The sequence below is a fragment of the Platalea leucorodia genome (assembly GCF_965183815.1).
Source record: "Platalea leucorodia genome assembly, chromosome: 1".
NCBI classification, from domain to species: Eukaryota; Metazoa; Chordata; class Aves; order Pelecaniformes; family Threskiornithidae; genus Platalea; species Platalea leucorodia.
This window is the reverse complement of record NC_138823.1, coordinates 76468028-76487202: the sequence shown is the minus strand read 5'-3', so window position 1 is coordinate 76487202 and position 19175 is coordinate 76468028. Positions and strand designations below refer to the sequence as shown.

General features: G+C 42.6%; 1 protein-coding gene across 1 annotated transcript in view; it reads right to left on the bottom strand.

The window, feature by feature from the left end:
- The window catches only part of GRB10 (growth factor receptor bound protein 10), a gene marked incomplete at its 3' end in the record, with an annotated part of 107674 nt that overhangs the window by 68311 nt on the left and 20188 nt on the right, over positions 1-19175 (bottom strand). The window contains exon 2 of the mRNA XM_082309878.1: positions 14219-14312. Within this exon, the coding sequence (XP_082166004.1) occupies positions 14219-14312 (94 nt within the window). The remainder of the gene's footprint in view (positions 1-14218; positions 14313-19175) is intronic.

The window sequence follows — 19175 nt, the reverse complement described above, 5'->3', positions numbered from 1 at the left end:
CTTAAGGACAAACCACAAAAACATATACAAAAAGAGTAATTCTCTTTTGCTGCTGAATAGCAGCAAGCTCATACCTGAATTGCAAAGATAAACAAAAAATTAGCAGCCCCCATGAAGCCTTTTTTTATATATAAAACTTAGAAACATCCAGAGCTTATAAAAATTTACAAGTGTGTGTATATGTAAACTTGCAAGCAATGTATACCAATTAGGGGCATTAACAAGATAGACGGCCAATTTAAGACGTGTTCTTGCGCAGTTACAAATCCAATCAGACAGTGGTGCTGTAACATACCGTAACGTTGCACTGCTTCTAACCTCATGTTGTGCATGTCACAAATTGCCCGCAATCTTGATTTGGACAGAAAGACTTAAATATTGTTACTGCAATCCTAATACCATTAATGAAATTACATACTAATTGCTTTGGTCAGTAGCACCTTATATGCTTTAATTACTTAAGCAGCTGCTTGCTGTTAAGAAGTCCAAATCTAGCTACATCTTATGCTATATATTGATTTTCTTATATTTAGCTGTTTTGCCCCATTTAAGCCTGGGTTTTTTAGCTGAGAATACAACTAGCTTGACAGAATTTTGTCCTTTTTAATAGGCACAAAGAGACTTAAATAAATTAACAAATTCAGATTGATCTTCCCCTTGAAGCTTCTTGGCTTTAAGAAAAGTGCCACAACCTTCTTCATCCTCAATGCAAGAATGTCAGCTGCTTTAAAATTCTGCATTTCTAAAGTATCAGCACATGACGCAGCTTGCCATACTGAAGTGCTGTCAGGAACCACTTGCAGCACGGTGTTTACATAAAGGCAGAAATAAATACTGTACTGCTTATCAGTCAGATAAGTTCAAAGACAGTGATGACGGAGGTTTATTGTTACAATGCTGCACTGTGGTGAAAAATTTTAGTGCAGAACTGACATCAAATTACAACAGAGTTGCTTTTCTACAGATTTTGCTCTCCCCTCTTATTATGTGAGCTTAATACAAGCCCCAGCCTAGTATGTCTGCTTTATAGATGATGTAAGAAATCCAAGTTACAGAAGTGTACCATTCCAGTTCATTTTGGGGCAGTCTTAACAGTGCAAGAAGATTTTTTTCAAAGCTACAGGCACCATAAATAATGCAACACTGCAGTATTATCTTTTGCTATTTTACTCCTCTTTACAAAATTCAAAATAATTTTCTTTGGAACAGCAATGTATTTTCATTGATGTTTCATCTTTTCTTAGATGACTGTGAGGAGGACCTGACTAGAAAAGAAACAAACAAGCACAGAGTTTGTCTCCTTACTTGACAAATATACAACTTAAAGCACAAGCCACAGCAGCTGCACCATAACATCAGAATGTACAGTTATCTAAAAATATTTTAAAGTTTTAGCAGTAAAAAAAAGAAGGTTGTTTCTGTTTTCTGATGTGTTTATGCAAGTATACATTCTTAACTCTAATCATAAAACGGATGAAACCCCAACATATCGTTTGAGAACAGGAAAGACCTGCACTAAGAGCTTCTGCACCACGTAAAGCCCTAGAACCAGCTTCAAAGTTTTCTCCATCCCCAACAGCCGTCCAGAGTGGACATCCCACATGGGCTTCCTTTCAACTTCCGGTGAACTAATTTTGAGAGTTATCTTGCATCCGGTGAAAAGCAACACTTTTTGTACTTGATTCAAATAAAATTTTGGTTCTGACCATCCTCCTCTTTCACCACAGTGGGTACCATTTCATTGAGAGCCACTTACTGGTCTTTTCTACCTTCTTAACCTCTACAGTGCCCACTCTGTCAACAACACCCCTCAATTTTGTCCTCATTAGCTAGTCCCTTTGTTGGCCCCCCAAAACTGAGGCTGCCCTGGAAGACTCTTTCTTCCCACATGCTCTCAATAAAATGCATCTTGAAGTAATCTAGATGCCTGCATGAGACACATCAAGTATTTTGACTGATGTTTTTCAGGCAGGCATTCATTAACAGGCAAAAAGCACTCACATGGCTTGTATCAGGTCAGTGCATAAAATGAGGTATGCTAAACAGCAGCATTTTTCCAGGACAACTGAATCGATATACAAGAACCTATTACAAGTATAAAATATTGTAAAGGGATCACAAACCTATACTAGTATTGCTATATCCATAAAAGTTTTGGGGATAGATTAACCCTTAAGTTTCTTCCAAGCCTATTTAAAAGCTATTTAACCCATGGCACTAAAAATTTCCCTTCCACCTCACAGATTTGAAACCACCAAGAAGATAACTTAATAGTAGGAAAGCATTTCTTCTCTATCCCTTCTGTGTCAGATTCGTTGGCGGGGGTTGAGTCTTCCTCTGTGTTTGTATGGCACAAACATCAAAAGGACTAATTTCAGGCTGGAGCTGAGACACACGCAACATTCAACGTTAACCTCTTGAATTCACTGCCCTCGCTCTGTATAGGTCTGCACATTTGCCTGAAATATAAGGAAAGGTTGCTCAGAACCAGTTCAGTAGAAATGACTCTGCATTTCAACTCTTTTTCCTGTTAAAATATCTGTATTTCTAGCCCAGTGTAAGTGTTTAAGAATGCTTTTACTGCTGCATTTCACTTGTCAAACCAGAATAAACTTCCTTTGGAGAAAGTGTTTTTTTGCTATTACAAACACATTAGGAAGTGTGCCAGCACAGCTGTACCATCAAACCCCCGGGAGACACCAGGCCCTGGGGAATGTAAATGGTCTGAGAACAGCCTACTTGAAAGGACATCTTTTTTCAGGGCAAAGTCATCAGCGTCGCGATCACCAAGTCCTCTTGCTCAACCACCCTCACTGTAAGAAAGGAGACTTTCACCCCAGCCCTGCCTTCAACAAATTTCTCCCCAATAGTCTCAATTTGCCTTGGAGCCAACAATCTGCCCGATTCATCTCTAAACTCGCTCTTCAGAAAGAGATCTCTGTTTTGTATTTCACCAGCCTAACACAGCAGGAGACATGTATCCTGGCCCAAACAGCTCAGCAGTATTGCCATACGGAGGGAGGGTTGAGAGGTTTTTTTGTTTTGCTTTGTTTGATCGGTTTTTTAAACAGAAGGATTATAGAGATACACAATGGTGGAAAGATATTGCCACAAACATAAATACTGTATTAGTAGACATCTCGGCTCCTACAGTAATGAAAATGAATTGCATCTCTTTCAGTAGTTTCACTTCAGCTACATACTAAAATCATCTTAAAGAAACTCCTTGGCTTTTCACCATGCTTTATGCCTCAAGTGGTTTTTCCCTTATCTCATTACCCACATTTCATGCCAATTTTTTTTTTTAAATTTATTTTTTTTTAGTAAATGTTCCAACACTAACTTGCAAGGCTGGTCACTGTTCCCAGCTTTGATTTCAACCCCTATACGCACACAGAGAAAGCTTCAACTACCCGTCAGCTTAATTCACTGACCCCCTCCCTACTGTGAGGCAAGAATTACGCACCTTCAATCAAAGCACATTTATAGCACTTAGAACCTGCATCATCTTTCATCACTTCCATGTCATACACTGCATACAAACAAGTCAATCTACAGAAAGGCTACCCACCATGACAAAATAACAGTCTATGGCTTACCCTATATATTAGGATAGAATGTCATGTTATGTTCACATTTCAGTCTTGACTTCATCTCTTCAGAACTGGCTCTCAACACCATGAACAAAAGCAGGACTTCATCTTCAAAAATAGCATGGAGAAAAGGAAGCTGAGGGGAGACCTTACTGCTCTCTACAACTACCTGAAAGGAGGTTGTAGCGAGGTGGGGGCCAGTCTCTTCTGCCAGGTAACAAGCGATAGGACAAGAGGAAACGGCCTCAAGCTGCGCCAGGGGAGGTTTAGGCTGGATATTAGGAAAAACTTCTTCACGGAAAGGGTAGTTGGGCACTGGAACAGGCTGCCCAGGGAAGTGGCTGAGTCCCCATCCCTGGAGGTATTTAAAAGATGGGTAGATGTGGTGCTTAGGGACATGGCTTGGTGGTGGACGTGGCAGTGCTAGGTTAATGATTGGACTTGATGATCTTAAAGGTCTTTTCCAACCTAAACAATTCTATGATTCTATGCACACTATGAAGCAGATCTCAGCCACATACTTGACAGAAGCTTTGCAATAGCAATATCCTCATTTTGCTGATGGGGCAAACATAGGTAGAGAACTACAGTGATTTGTTCCATCCCATGTAACAGCCGATTTGTTGAAAGAGTGCTTCTAACTCTTTGCCTGGCTCCGCGCAGCCCAGTGGCCAACCCCAGCGAGTCTTTCCCAACTCCTGCTGGAGGGGTCATGGGCGCAAAAAGCCCATCGCTGCTTCTGTGCACTCACATGAAGAAACGTACACTTAGCAGCGCCCTGCAACAATTTCTGCAGTTCAGTTTCATCAAAACCTCGTGTGAGTCCAATTATTCTGAGCAGCTTATAGCTGCCTGAGGTATAGATGTCCAACTAACAACACACGGGAGTCAGGTCTGCTGCTGCCATCGTTAACTGCTATAGTTTGCAATCCCTGGTTTGCATATGAGCGCAAGAATCTCTGTGCAACCCTGCAGCGCAGACTTCGGAGGTTTGTTACTCCATGCAACTTCCAAAATGAGTGAAAAAGGAACCATCCCTCCCACGAAGACTCTGCTATCAATAAAGTAAGACAGCAGGCCCAAGGTCGCTCATTGCCTTCAAATCGCCTTCCTTCAGTGAGGACCAGCTGTGGGTCCAGGCAGTACACTCTGCAGAGATGTAGGGCTTACAGAGAGAACCAGCATGTTGCCGTAATCAAACCGTGTACCATTTTACACTGTTCTTGCTATCTTAAGTTGGACTTCAGTCATGAACCTTTAATCGTTTTTTAAACATAGAAAATCATGTTGATACTTAAATAAACACAACTTTGCCACTAAGAAAGCCTACTTTCACCCAACACCACAGAAATTTATTAGCCAGGTATTTTTAGTGACATCCATTTTTTGGGGATATACCACAGTATACATTCTTCTTGACATAACTAAGTTAAGCTATACTTGCTGATACAGACCATGAGCACATTCCAGTGCAACTTGTTTGTCTCGACTAAAGGAAATACGTTCCCATGCTGGAAAAATCTTAAAATCCGCAGTCTTCAACTTCCCAGTGATCTGGCAGAACCAATCTCTTTTATAAACAGATTAGAAAAGGCATTTCTAAGAAAGATGATGTTTAAGCTATGACTTGAATTGGACATTCTCCTCTCAGCTGTAAGATATGTTACATCTTTATGATGACAATCCCAGTTTTCTAGTACGTAAGCTCCCGAAAATTGTTCTAATATGCAGAAAAGAATACTAAAACCTTAAACTAATTCTATACTTGTCCAGACTGCTTAACCTATATTTGCTGTAATAGTGTCAGCCAACTTTTAAAGTCCATTTGATTTTTAAGTACCAAACCAACTTTTGTTTAGCATTTATAATTCTTCCTCTAATTAAGGCCAGCTAACAACTGAAAAGGGAGGGCACCAAGTTGTTGAATCATAAGGCATCCTAAAGCACAGAGAAGCCTTTGCCGGGAGAACTACGGTATCACAAATGTGCCCCATTTCACTCTTGCGAACAAGTCTTACCTTGCCTTTGTTCTGCTTCTTACCCCGGCAATGTTACAGATTTAGACATTGCTTGGTTATTTTTTTTTATTTAATTATTTTTATTTTTTAAAAGAGGAACAAAGTGAATTTAATTCTTAAGATGATAAAAGCCCTGCTTAGAAGATGGAGCTCATAAAAAGGTAAATTAACTTATATTTTGCTCCACCTGAGGCACTGGAAAGAAGAGACAGAAACCAAAGGTTAGGACACTTTTATCGTTAGGACAAACAATGGAAGGAAACCAAGAGCTGTACTGCCTGTTCTCCACCCTCTCACTACTTTGATAGAGACCAAAAATATAACCTTGAAGGTCAGGGGAAAACAAAAACCTAAAAATTGAATACACGTCTCTCAGAATTGTTTGCAGAGGAGAGGGCTGCATTGTGTCAGCTATTGGAAATTATCTGCCGTCACGAGAGAGATCAAAGGTGCGTGGCTGATCAGAGACAGGACACAAATCAGTTCACTGTGCTTTAAATGGGGGTGGGAGTAACTCAGGGCTTTATCTGAAGGAATTAAATGGATTTCATTCGGGGGGCCGGGGCGGGGATTATATCTAGTCCCAAAATTGCTAAATGTACCGGTGAACTAAGGCTGTTAAAAGGTTTCTTGCGAGTTCAATTCCAGCCAGTCTCAAGAATTCAGGGAGCAGTTTCTGGCACTACAACAGCATCCACTTTGCCACACCACTGCTACCACACTCTTGGAAATAAGTTTCATGGGAAAGGGGGTCTGTTTTCCCCCGTCGCCTTCAGAAAGCACAGAGACGTACAGTAACACTGTGCTCGATACAGATTTTACCAAAGTAGACAGACATAAAAAAAGAAAATAGCCCCCCTCAACAGTCACAGTAATTTCAAACATTACATGCATTGCAGATAAATGGCAATCAATTTCTGATCTATTTATAGGTGACACTCTGAAATGTCCAAATAAGCATAATAGCTTTATTTCAGACTTGAACACAACAGTCATGAAACCAGATTAGCGCCCTAGAGCTTTCCATGTAATCAGATACTGAAAGGCAGTTCTCTCTCCATTAAAGCTGACCTTGCACAGTGACATTGTACTTTTATCTCAAAAATTAGAGAAACTTACGCTTTCAAAAATATTCTTTTAAGCAGTATTTCATAACAGGCAGTATAGCTGCAGTGACTATGGATTGTTTCCATCTCTAAATATACCCTTCCCCTTTACATGTCAAACTGCCTTTGAAATTTAGGGTTTGATTTTGGTTAAGGTGTCAGAATTTGAAGTTAATATTCTGATGCTGCAGAGACACTGTTTTTACTGAACAACTGCCATTGTTACAGCATGATTAAAAACTAGGCTACGTAATAAATCAACTTTCCTAGCTCGAAAGCTCATTAGTACTGAGACTATTTAAGTGCCCACGGCCATGTTTTGACATTTGGCTACAACACCTTCACTGAAAGGTTCAAAGCTTCTTGCATAAAGCAAAATACACTTAAAACATGCTCCGTAACAGGGAGGAATATGCAGAACCCAAGAATGTGCAGGAAGATGGTGGAGTGGCACAGGCAAGAATTCAACTCAGCCACGTTAAAAATGTCATCCAGAAGCTATCAAAAGAGCCCTCGTTGACAGTATTAATTTCCATCCTTCCGCTCTCCTAACATCTTGACAGTACAAATTTAGTCAGATTGCAGAAGAAAGCATAAAGGCAATAAAGTTATGCCAGAAAACATATGAGCTCATCCGAAGATCTTACAGTTAAGTTGTATTGATTAAATTAGAAGAGGGCATTTCAGATCACTAAGCTCAATTATGGACCATTAACTCAAATGGAAAAAATAAGCCACCTAGGAGGCAGAGGACAACCCGAGACCACAAGTCTCCCCATACTTGTTGGACAGTAAATAATTAGGTATATAAAGCAATAAAAAAAAAATACTGGAATCTATCACACTTGGCTGCTTTAGCGATCTGCTTACAGAAAGGATGGGGATGACACAAGTTGCTAAGTGAATACGTTTACAGAGGAGAGAGTGCACTACCTGTAGGATTTTGGACTTACTTACTCATAAGAGAGAGAGAAACGAACACAGCTCGGGTACCTGGGAGAAGCACCTCATCACTGAGACACTGGTTTCCCTCTGGTACCTGAGCTTCCCCAAGCACACCATTTCCGACAAGCAGCGCTGGACTCAGGAGCTCGAGCCCCAGAAAGGAAAAGCCCAGACAAAGTCATCTCCGTGAAGGACTCCCAGGTTGCTTTCCCCCGGGGGGGCCTCTCACAGCCCACGCGAGCTGCCGTTCCCCCCACGCAGTCACCGGCGAGGCCGCTGCATCAGGCCGCCGGCGGACAGGCGCTCGGCAAGCGGCCAGCCGCCCCGGCGCAACTGGAGCAGCGGCACCGGCGCAGAAAGCAATCGTGCCGCCGATGACATCACCCCGCTGAGCTGATACGCCTCGGGGGAAGCGCGCCAACGGTAAGCAAACGCACGATGAGAACGCCTGCCTCCTGCTCGCGGAGCGGGCTCTTCTAACAGACTCACACGTTTATGCACCTGCCTCGTGGCACCCTCGCCCCTCCCCGACCGCCCCCAAAGCGTCCCGCTTCGCTCGGCCGGTTCTTGTGCGATAGCTGCAGCACAGAAAGACAGTTTTCCACCAGATGCCCAAGAGTGCACACCCCCCGACGAGACGAGAGGGCGTCCCTACGCTATCCCTTGCATTACCCAGCCAAAGGATGCAAAATGACAACTGCTCCAACACTTAAGTCTTAGCTCTGCTTCAGTGGTAGCAGGAAATGCACATCCCTTAGTATTAAGGAGAAAAGTGAATTAAAAAGGACATTTTATTTTACAATTTATTTCACAGTGTCTCCCTCCCCCTATTCGATTTGTAGTGGGTTTCTTAAAGAGTCATCACTTTAGGTTTATACTAGCACTAAGCTAACTTGTTCTCCAATAGGTAACACATAAGGGGTGAGGGAGGTAAACGCACTCTTGCTCTGAGAAGGATCTGGAAAGAAGCAACAGAACCACACCACCCAGATGCCCAATTTACACCGTCCCCGTCCAAAGCCTTAGACAAGAATTTAAGTATAACAACAAGAAAGGAGCTTCTAAATTCATGCCTCATCAATCTACTCCCCCCCGCCCCGTGATAACTGGAGATACAAATCTTGAAAGAGAAGTGGAGGAACACAATCCCTCTACCTTCAGTATGAAAAAACCCAAAACCAAAACCAACAACCCACACTTTCTCAGACCTCATACACCCGTACAGCTTCAATCCCCGAGGGACAGGTATGGCGCGTCAGGGACTATCTCGAGCAAGGAACCCAACTCCCCAGCCCAGCTCTACCTGCTCTCCCCATGCAACCGCTCTGCCCCAGCAAGCAGCTCCCCTCTAACATGGCAAGAGCTTCATTACAAGCATGGTAATAACTTCACCATTTTTCCACAGAAGAAAACAGGCTTAAAATTTACTTTGACAGTCACATAAGTAGGAAATATTAATTTTTAATATTGTAATACTTCTTGCTTTAGGCTTACTTTAAAATCCTCAATTTTTTTTACATCTCCATTTGTAAAACTTCCAATGAATAAAGGCCCCGAGGCAAACCATGTTACACCCTATACAACCAAGACAGAGGGCTCCTTCCCTGCACTGAATCCTACCTTGTCAGAGAAATTTACTCAAAGAACACACTGAATCCTGACAGATTATAAACAAGCTTAAAATCCCTTATTTGTCAACTATGAGATATCAGAGCTTTTTTTTTATTCATATCTGGTGGCTTCAGAGGAACACATTCAATTTTAAAGATGTCCAAAAATTGAAGATTTGAAAAAAAGTTGATAAATGAAAAATAAAATAAAATAAATAAATAAATTTAAAAAATACAATAAAAATAAAAGAAAATCCATCAGTCACCTGCAAATATGTTTCTCTGAACATGTACCATTTTAAACCATTTTTGGTCTGTTTTTTCTCATTTCACTGATTTCACTCAATCTTCATTAGCAGCCTTATTATATACAGAGTCTTCCTGCTAAACTCAATCGGTTAGTCTATTTTGTCATCCTGTAGCTTGCTGCAAATCTCTGAAATTATCCGTACCAAACACCAACCTACTTTGTCTTCTCTTTTCATCTTTTTTGATTCCCCCCCCCCCCCCAGATTTCTGTCAGCCCAAGGGTTTGGGAGCTAATATAATGAGGGAAGTTAAACTTCGACACAGCTATTATGGGTGCCCTCCTAGTCAGTGTGCTAACAAGACCCATCCCCAAGGACAATGGAAGCCTTCTCCAAAGCAAGACAAAGGTTCTGCAATGAGCTAGGCAGGAAGCGGGGGCTCCGCTCTCTGCGTAAGGGCAGTCAGTGTAAATCTTTCTGGCACTAATGGTGGTGTGTTTTTTTTTGTTTTTTTGTTTTTTGTTTTTTTTTTCCTAAGGCTGGACAATGACAACAACATTTATACAATACAGAAGCTCATCCTGAGCTACAGAACAAATAACAAAATTGCCTCGACCTCACATGCCTATCCTGAGGCTGATACAAAAGAAAAGATATTAAAAGCAAGTAATAATAGCAGCGGTGGAGAAAAAGAGTGCTACGGAGATTATTGTCTGGGCTAAATCTTAAGCATCGTAATACTTCATCTAAGCCCATACTCATTCAAAAGGCTGTCCATATTTACATGGGCTTATAATTTTTGGACCTGGGCAGCATGCTAGACGGGTAGTTTCAACCACCGCTGACATTTACCATCTCTATAAAAGTTAAAGTATTAGTTACTAGCCAGCGAGGTACAGGAAAGCATCTACCTCAAGAGCAGGCTGCAGTCCGATGCAAGTTCACAGCTGCTCTGGATCCTTCCAGTTTCGGCGGGAACAAGTCGTCTGCACATACAGGCAGGAAACCTAACGCCAACTGATCCACAACCGCAGTACCTTCGTCATCTCACTAGAGGCAAGATTCCCTACCACGACCAACCAAGAAAGACCAAAGGATGAGCTGGCTGTTGGCAAAGGACAGTTGTTGGCTAGAACAACTCATATCACCGTTTTCTTTCTGCTGCCAAAGCCACCTGGCTATGGAGACAGAGGTTCCGCAACAGTCGGCTCAGCTCTGTCTGTGAACTGCTGTGACAAAAAGTATCAAGTCCAACAAGAGCCGAGAGCACCTCAGGAAAGGAAGGCTGCATGTGAATGCATTAATAAAAAGAAGATAAAAGGAAGACTGATCTTTCATCGCAGACCCATGGCAAAACACATTTGTACAGACACCAACGTTCATCCCACAAGTACACACCTACAGAAAGTGCCAGAATTGCATGTCTAATACTTCCACTAAAAGACAAGGTGAGAGAATGCATCTTATTTATACCTGGTTTCAAAATCCTGAATAAGAAGTAGCTACACAACCTCAAAAAGTACACGCCAAGTACCAATAAAAGGTACTGCCCATAAACTTCATGGCCGGGACTGGAGCTAGCACTGTTTGCTGCTTGCTAGAAAAACAAACAGAAAAATGAGCTCCAAAACATGCCTCAACAAAGAAAAACCCAGAAGTACGGAGCAAGACAAGAAACAGCGGTGGCATGGCTGGCAGGTTAAACCCCCCTGAAGTCCGAGAGTAAACAAAGTCAGTGGGGCTTACGGTTTTCTGTAGCATGGCGTCTTTATTTTGCTATTATACTTCATATGGCAAGGCCGCTCCTAGGCAGCGCAGGGAAATCCATAGGATAGGCTTGTCTTGCTACCGAGACACATTCAAGGTTAACTTTGGCGGCACCGCACAGCGGTGCACTCAGCCGAGAGGAACAGAGGCTGCACTGCCCGGGTGCGTGGGGAGAGAGGAGAACCAGCAGCATCCTTTGGGACGGGGCAGGGAGAATGAGTGCCGGAGCCCATCGCCTCTACAAAATGCCTCAAAATGGCATCTCCATGTGAATGCAAGTGTTTTGACTAAAATCATCGCTACGCTCCCCAGCTCTGCCCCTCACTGCTGGACGGGGTACAAATGCTGTAGGCTACACACTGCAGAGAACCTGTCATTGCAAAATATTAAACATTTCGAGTGCTAAATGTTTTGCAAAGTGGGATGTGGCTGAAGAGGCTACAGTTTCCTTCATCTCCACGTTCCAATCCTGAAGGGAAAAAAATTAGAAAAATAGCAATACCTGTCCCATCCTAAGCATGCTCTCACTTCCTGCTCCTCTTGGTGTTTTTAAAGATGGTAAATAATTGTTTTGATTGTTTCTTAACCTCCTTCCTTAACTCTTCAGGAAATGCCACATAGACATGTTTTTCTTCTCCAAGCCTAGCAGCTTTACTACAGCTTCTCCAAGGACTGCTCGAGAAATACTTGACTTGCTGTTTATTAAATGCCAAATCCTGGCTAGCTGTTGTTAATTTTCTATAACTTTCAATAGGTAGCCGAAGCGTATCTGTTCCTTTACATCAGTGGATATTAGTATTGTTTAGTTAGATGAAGCTCACTCTTTCCTACCGCATTTAATTTATGAAGTAGTGTTTGGGGAACAGAAGTAAGAGATCCTAGTTCCTGCTCTCTGCATTTAGTACCTTCACAAAATGTGCCCAACTAGCAGAATCACTGAAAAGTGAATACTAAATAATGGCTTAGATATAAAAATACTTATTGTTAAAGTAAGCGAGTTTATCAGCATACCTTCACATAAGCAGTTATTGAACTATTTCTAGGAAATTCTATCCTATTCTATTCCACCTGCACTCAACTTTTTACATCTGTTTCATATGAAACCTGCCTATTTTAAAAGCTCCTCACTTTACAAAAAGTATTCTCTGCTTCCCAATCTTTACAAGATATTCTTTTAAAATACAAGGCTAAACAGTTATAAAGCATCTGCTTGTGTAAAAAGAGTGATTCAGCAGGAAACATGTACTTGAAATACCCTTCACAAGAAAGAGCTTATTCACGCAGGGACAGTTGGCAGGGATATCTCGGTCTTGTGTTGAAGGGATTCAGATGCCTGGGAGGAAGCTAATCACCATTTTTATAGGTTGTGGAACGCAGGGTCTGGTTCAGAATTGCAAGTGCTTGTACCAAAGCTCTCCCAGTGAACAGCAAAGGGCTATAAGTTAATGTTCAACAGAAACTGGCAAACCTGCTGTGCTCACTGAGCAATGTGGTCAGGTACGAATTGGAAGTGTATACATAAAGTAACGTAATAAGTACGGTTGCTCAGAGTTCAGCTGCAGCGTCTAAGGCAGAAGATGCTAAAGGGAAAACGGCAGGGAGCACCTAACACATGAAATATTTTAGCCAATTCTAATCCTTCCACAATTTCTGCTCACATTAAGTATATATTAAACCAGATTTGTTCCAAGTCTATCAGTTTTCCTTAAAAGTCTCGCGAAACACAGGAATAAAAGCTTTAGATCTGCTAGTCGGTATAAGCTGAAGTCAGCAAGTAATGTTGCACATAACTGGAAGCAAAATTTACCATACTCTGTTGCAAGTATCTTTATCATCAGCATAATTAAGATATACCACCAAACAGATTCATTTATTAAATGCAAGCAGAGGTCCTGCAAGTTACTTCTGGATATAGGTCTACCCTCAAGTTTTTCACTGAAGCCAATGCCTGCAAAGCTTTAACAGAAAGTAACGGATAACACAGTTTAGTGTAAGGGTAAAAAAACCAAAGCAAACCACAGAACTTAAAAACCCACTTTATGTTAACATCTAGTCTTCCTATTTATTGTGTGATTAATATGACTGCATCAGAGCTAGTTCAGATCACATCACAACTCCCTCTGAAGCTCTTCATGTTTTATTTTTCTATGCACTATTCATTAATCAGTTACTGGAATATGTGGCAGCTCTTAAAATACTGGTACTTTCAAGTTATTGGACAAGAACGTGTATTTCATATGCTACAAAAGGGCGTAGACGCTCACACTTGGACAGAACACACAAGATATGACATAACACCACGCTTACAGCCACTTCTGCTTTTAAAAAAATACTGAAGCAGCAGGTATCGTGCCTGCAAGGCACGTTGCTTCCCTCCGACACTGCCAGAAGAGGAAGGTGCTACAGCCCAGGGCAGCATCGGAGGCCACCGCTGGGCATTCAGGCTTCAGTTCTTAATCCACGCCACTTTCGTAACAGTGTCTCATGGTCACGGGGGTAGGCAAGGTTAATAACGTGCTAAATACTCACTTCAGCAACAAAATCAGGAAGATTTTAGAAAGACTGGATTCGATTGCTGCCAGTCAGCTGACACACAACTTTAACATTACAAATGTTGAATTCAATTTCAGTACTTCCCTCCTCCTAAAAACAGGAGGATATCCCTGCCACCCATGCTAGCGATCCCAGTTTGGGCTACAAGGCTTGACACACACCACAAGTTCTTCATCGCCTTCATCCATAGCTCAAAGGACAGTTGTGACAAAAAAAATGATTTCTTCAGCTCTCCTCCTCCAACCATCCAGAACTTTTTTGGGGTTTTTTTTTTGTTTGTTTTTTGTTTTTTTTAAATGAGAAGGAGAAACAGCAACAGAGACAAAACCATCTCCGCATTCCTCCGAGCAGCCTGGATTCCCACCCACTGTTCCTTACCTTGGTGATTCAGGGAGATGCGGTTAGATGGTTCTTGGAAACCTGGTTCCACCAGATCCCGCCGACCATGAGCCGAAGTCTGATCTACATTGTCCTAAAAACAGAAGAACAGAAAATCTTATCAAAACCAAGCATTCTGCACTCCCTGTAAGCTACAGTGCACAGAGCCAAACCACTGATACAAAAAAAAAAAAAATAAATCCCTGCCATACCTCTGAAAGGAGAAACCAATGTCAGAGAAGAAGGGCGGAGGGGACTATAGGGGGACACTAAGACTGTCACGTTAATACACGTGGCATGAATCCAGAATCAATGACTATGCCGTTGGCACATCTGTACATCACAGTTTGCATGTCAAACTGCGAAACAGTGATGTAAATGCACTTCCTAATTTAACAAAATTTTCTTCTCGCATCAAATTATGCGGAGGCTTGGGGCTTTGTTTTCTTTAATTCCAAGTCTGTGGCTTAGGGGTTTGTAACTAATTAACTGGACTGAAACAGATTCAGTAGTGAACTACTAAACCTCAAGAGGACTCAGAAGTTCAGTTTAGATAAACATCCATGGCTCTGGATGCCAACCTGGGTTGTTTTGGTTTGGTTTTTTTTTTTTTTTTTTCATACTAGAACTCTCACAAGGTCAGGTTTCAAGAAGTTTTAACACAGACTGAATTTGGCTATGTCTAAAGTACCACAGTTTCTCACAGATCTTGCCAAAAACAATGACTAGGAGAAAGCAGGAAAATTCAAATATAAACAAAAAGTAAGAAAAGCAAGATAAGTCACATTGCATTTTAGAAGCCTGAGAAGGAAATTTAGAGCAGGTACACAGTTTTACAAAGTTGGCATACCTTTGCATATACCACTTAAGGGTGGGTATGGAAAAACAGAAGCAAGTGCATAAAGTTGACTGCATTGATATATCACCGACCATAAACTGCTGCAGCGATATACGTGACTGTACAAATGTTCCTGCTGCGCCCGAAGTGTGGGATAAATACACAATGGCACGACTGCATTTATGTCAAAACATAGGAACCACCTTGACGGCGAATGACGTTGTAATTATGGCAGAGCAATAACGTGCACACAGTGAGCAGCAATTCAACCATGTGCAACTATGAGCTCTCAGCCCAACACTTCCAGTTTACAGAATATAAGCTAATGCTCGAAACCGTAATGGGTGTAGTGTTTGGGGGCAAGAACTGTATACAGTTATACAGGACATGAAATAAATTATATTACCTATTCTTCAGAGTGTCTCAAACAGCTAATACTTGAGCTTTGATTCAAGTACTCAAGCACCACCCTTGAGTGCCTTCGCCATCAGGGATCAATTCAGGAGCCCATAGGCCCTTATAAGACAAGAACTGCCAACAGCAGTATGACTAAGGGAGGTTTTTACAAGTAAACAATATATGATAAGATACATATGGCATCCATCTATCTATGCCAGATACGACTGGGACCACTCAGACTTCTGCCTCCGTATTGGCTACCTCCCCTTATAGCTCTTTACATCCTTGCCACTGATTTTCACGACACTGGCTGTTGTTTCACGAGTCACATCTAGCTAATCTCAAATTTTTGCAGTTGCTTCTTAGGAATCAAAAAAAAAAAAAAATCAGACCTCCTGTCAGCATGACTGTATTCGTTCTTACTTTCTTGAAACATGGCAATATTTGTTAGCTCTTTCACTGGAGCTAACTGAATATGTGCTAGGAACAAGCAACTCATGAGCTCCTGTCTATGTCAAATCCCTTGCAACTGCAGGGTATCGCATCCTAACATTATTACCGCTTTTGGAGCGCTACTCGTTTTCACTGGATGTATCTCATTTTCTCTGGGATACCACACAGCCAGGACTGACCTGGCCCACAACATCTCAATTTTAAATTTCAGGGAGGAAATCTGGGACTTGCAGCACGAGAAGGCCACTGCAGGAAGTAGAAAGCACATAAAAAACAAAGAGTCTGCTCCCCAGAAAGTTTAGTGTAATCCTTTCAAAGGCTCCAAGGACAACAGGGGGGAGGAGATGTTTATCTGGGAAAAGTTTCAGTCAAAACTTAAAGCTGAAGTCAGTTGCTCTTCAGTTATTCCAAGCCTAGCACGAAGGTTGAGAGGTGAACATCGCAGGCATGGAGAACAGAGCAGCAGAACATCCTTCCTCCTAGCGCAGAGCTTTCCTTGTGCGTTTCCCCCCCATGCAATTCAACATCATGTATTTTTATCGGGTAGGTAAAATCCCACTGATGCAGTTGGTTCCATTTCCCAGGAGCGAGTCCAGACATCCAACATGCAGATGCAATTACGTACTGCCTCTCGGCTGGGAAGAGCAACAGGGCATCCTGGCTTGTATCAGGAATGGTGTGGCCAGCAGGACCAGGGAGGTGATAGTGCCCCTGTACTCGGCACTGGTAAGGCTGCACCTCGAGTACTGTGTTCAGTTTTGGGCCCCTCACTACAAGAAGGACATGGAGGTGCTGGAGCGTGTCCAGAGAAGGGCAACGAAGCTGGTGAAGGGTCTGGAGCGCAAGTCTTATGAGGAGCGGCTGAGGGAACTGGGGTTGTTTAGCCTGGAGAAGAGGAGGCTGAGGGGAGACCTTATTGCTCTCTACAACTACCTGAAAGGAGGCTGGAGCGAGGTGGGGGTCGGTCTCTTCTCCCAAGTAACAAGCGATAGGACGAGAGGAAATGGCCTCAAGCTGTGCCAGGGGAGGTTTAGGTTGGATATTAGGAAAAATTTCTTCCCTGAAAGGGTAGTCATGCATTGGAACAGGCTGCCCAGGGAAGTGGTTGAGTCCCCATCCCTGGAGGTATTTAAAAGATGGGTAGATGTGGTGCTTAGGGACATGGTTTAGTGGTGGACTTGGCAGTGCTAGGTTAATGGTTGGACTTGATGATCTTAAAGGTCTCTTCCAACCTTAACGATTCTATGATTCTATGATCCCAACAGAAACAAAAGGTGCAACAGAAAACTAGTTATAAGCTCTTTGTTACACCCCTAAATGCGTTTTCAGTTGTGCCAAGACATAGAAGTCCCTAGTGGAAGGCAAGATTCGTGCCGTACTATGTAGTAGCAGAGGATGAGATGTGGACAAGATGCATCTTTTTACCTTTGGGCTTCCCACAGCAGCAACACAGAAACACTTAACTGAGAAGACCTTATTTCAGGCTTACAGCTGGCCACAAGCTCATAACTCCTCAATTAAAACAGATTTTAACGAGCAATTGCCAATAATTTACAGGAATAGGATTCATCCTCCCTGCAATCACCTTATAGCTGTAGCAGAAGATGCTGAGAACCACAGGCCTCATTCACAAAGCTTAATCCAAAGTCATGGTAAGATACACCAAAAGTTTTCAGATGCAGGGGTTTCAATGACTGATGACTGCCGGTGCTGCCCTTACAAAGCTGCCACCTCTGCCTGTTCTGTTAGGTGCAAACCCCTACCCAGCAGGTCTGCAGACTTCTCCTGCAGCTTGAGCGAAGCATGGAACCAAAGGTTTCCTCCGGGCACTGAGGGCCAGCACAACCCAGGTGCTAAAGTAAAGCGACAGACGTGCATAAACAAAGCCACACCTGCTAAAGCAATGCGGGCAGCAGGGAAGAAAAGGTAAGGGCACTGCGATTTAAAGAGCTCAGGGTAGTTTCACATGACCCTCCAGAATCTGTTTGTGTCCGTTGTGCACAGACAAACAGTGGCACTTGGCCAGCTGCAGCAGAGATCAGACACTGGAACAAGGTTAAAAGAAGAAAGGGGGGGGGGGGGGGGGGGGGGAAGTTACATAATTGCTCCATGCCAGAGGCCTCGTTGCCGGGCTCCAGCTCAGGGCCGGGGCTGAAGCCCTCGGCAAGGTGGGCACCTGCTTTGGTCCATCACCATCCCCCCCGCCGCCGCTGAAACCGGGCTCCCGCTAAGTCATGTGTTTGCTCCATGTTTTAATCCCCGGCTCTCCCTCCTCTTCCAATAAATGCTCTCAATATGAAATTAAAGCATGTTACTTAACTTACTGTACCATCCAGCTATTGTAGTATTTTTAGAAGCTAGCTGAGCATTAGCCCTCGCTGACTTGTTTGCATGTACTATTTTCTCTGTCAGTCAGCATCTGCGACCAAGGATGATTTAATCAAGTGACTAGCAAGAGTGCTAGAAGGATCTGAAGCAGGGTTTATTTTTTTAAAGAGTCCTTTAAAGCATTAGCATGTCCCATAGCCAAACACACCATCATTACAGGTTAGATTTCAGTGTCCTTTTGCAAACCTATTTTGCACGACACAAAATGTGACATGCTTGCATTGCATTAAGAGCCAAAGTCCACTCATAGACAGTGTTATCTCTACATATCAGTAACCAGGACAATCTGGATTTATTTTTCAATCTATAACCAAGCCTTTCAAGTTGCGCTCCTTCAACTATGACACACTGTGTTTGCTGCTGTTTGTGCTAGCATGATAAGCATTTCAGTTATCAAAGAAAGCACTGAATCTGGTCTTTTAATCAGAGAATCAGACAGCCATATACTACAGCAGCTCTGCTGCCTGCCCACGTGCTCTTTAATCACTTCTTTGGCTCCAAGTGCTACTGTTCCTACCTGCAGTTTAGCTCAGGAGACTATTTATCAGTATGAGACAGCATTATGAGGCTGACCAGCATGTTGTTACTGCTCTATTGCTGCTTCTCCCATCCTGGTTCCTTCAGCAAAGGTTATCCACTCAGTCATTCAGGATAATCTTACTGGTAAATAGGGCTTAGAGAAGGGAGGAAGCAGATTCAAAAGTACAAATAATGAAGTATCGTCTATACTTCCCTTCTCCCTCTTTCTTTGCAAAGAAAGGGGCCTGATATCACCGGAGACACAGTAGCTTTCTCGACAGGCCTAGAAATGCCCTTTTACTGAAGGCTTCAACTTCTAACTTCAGCAGTCACTGGACATTTACGAGATGAAGGAAGGCT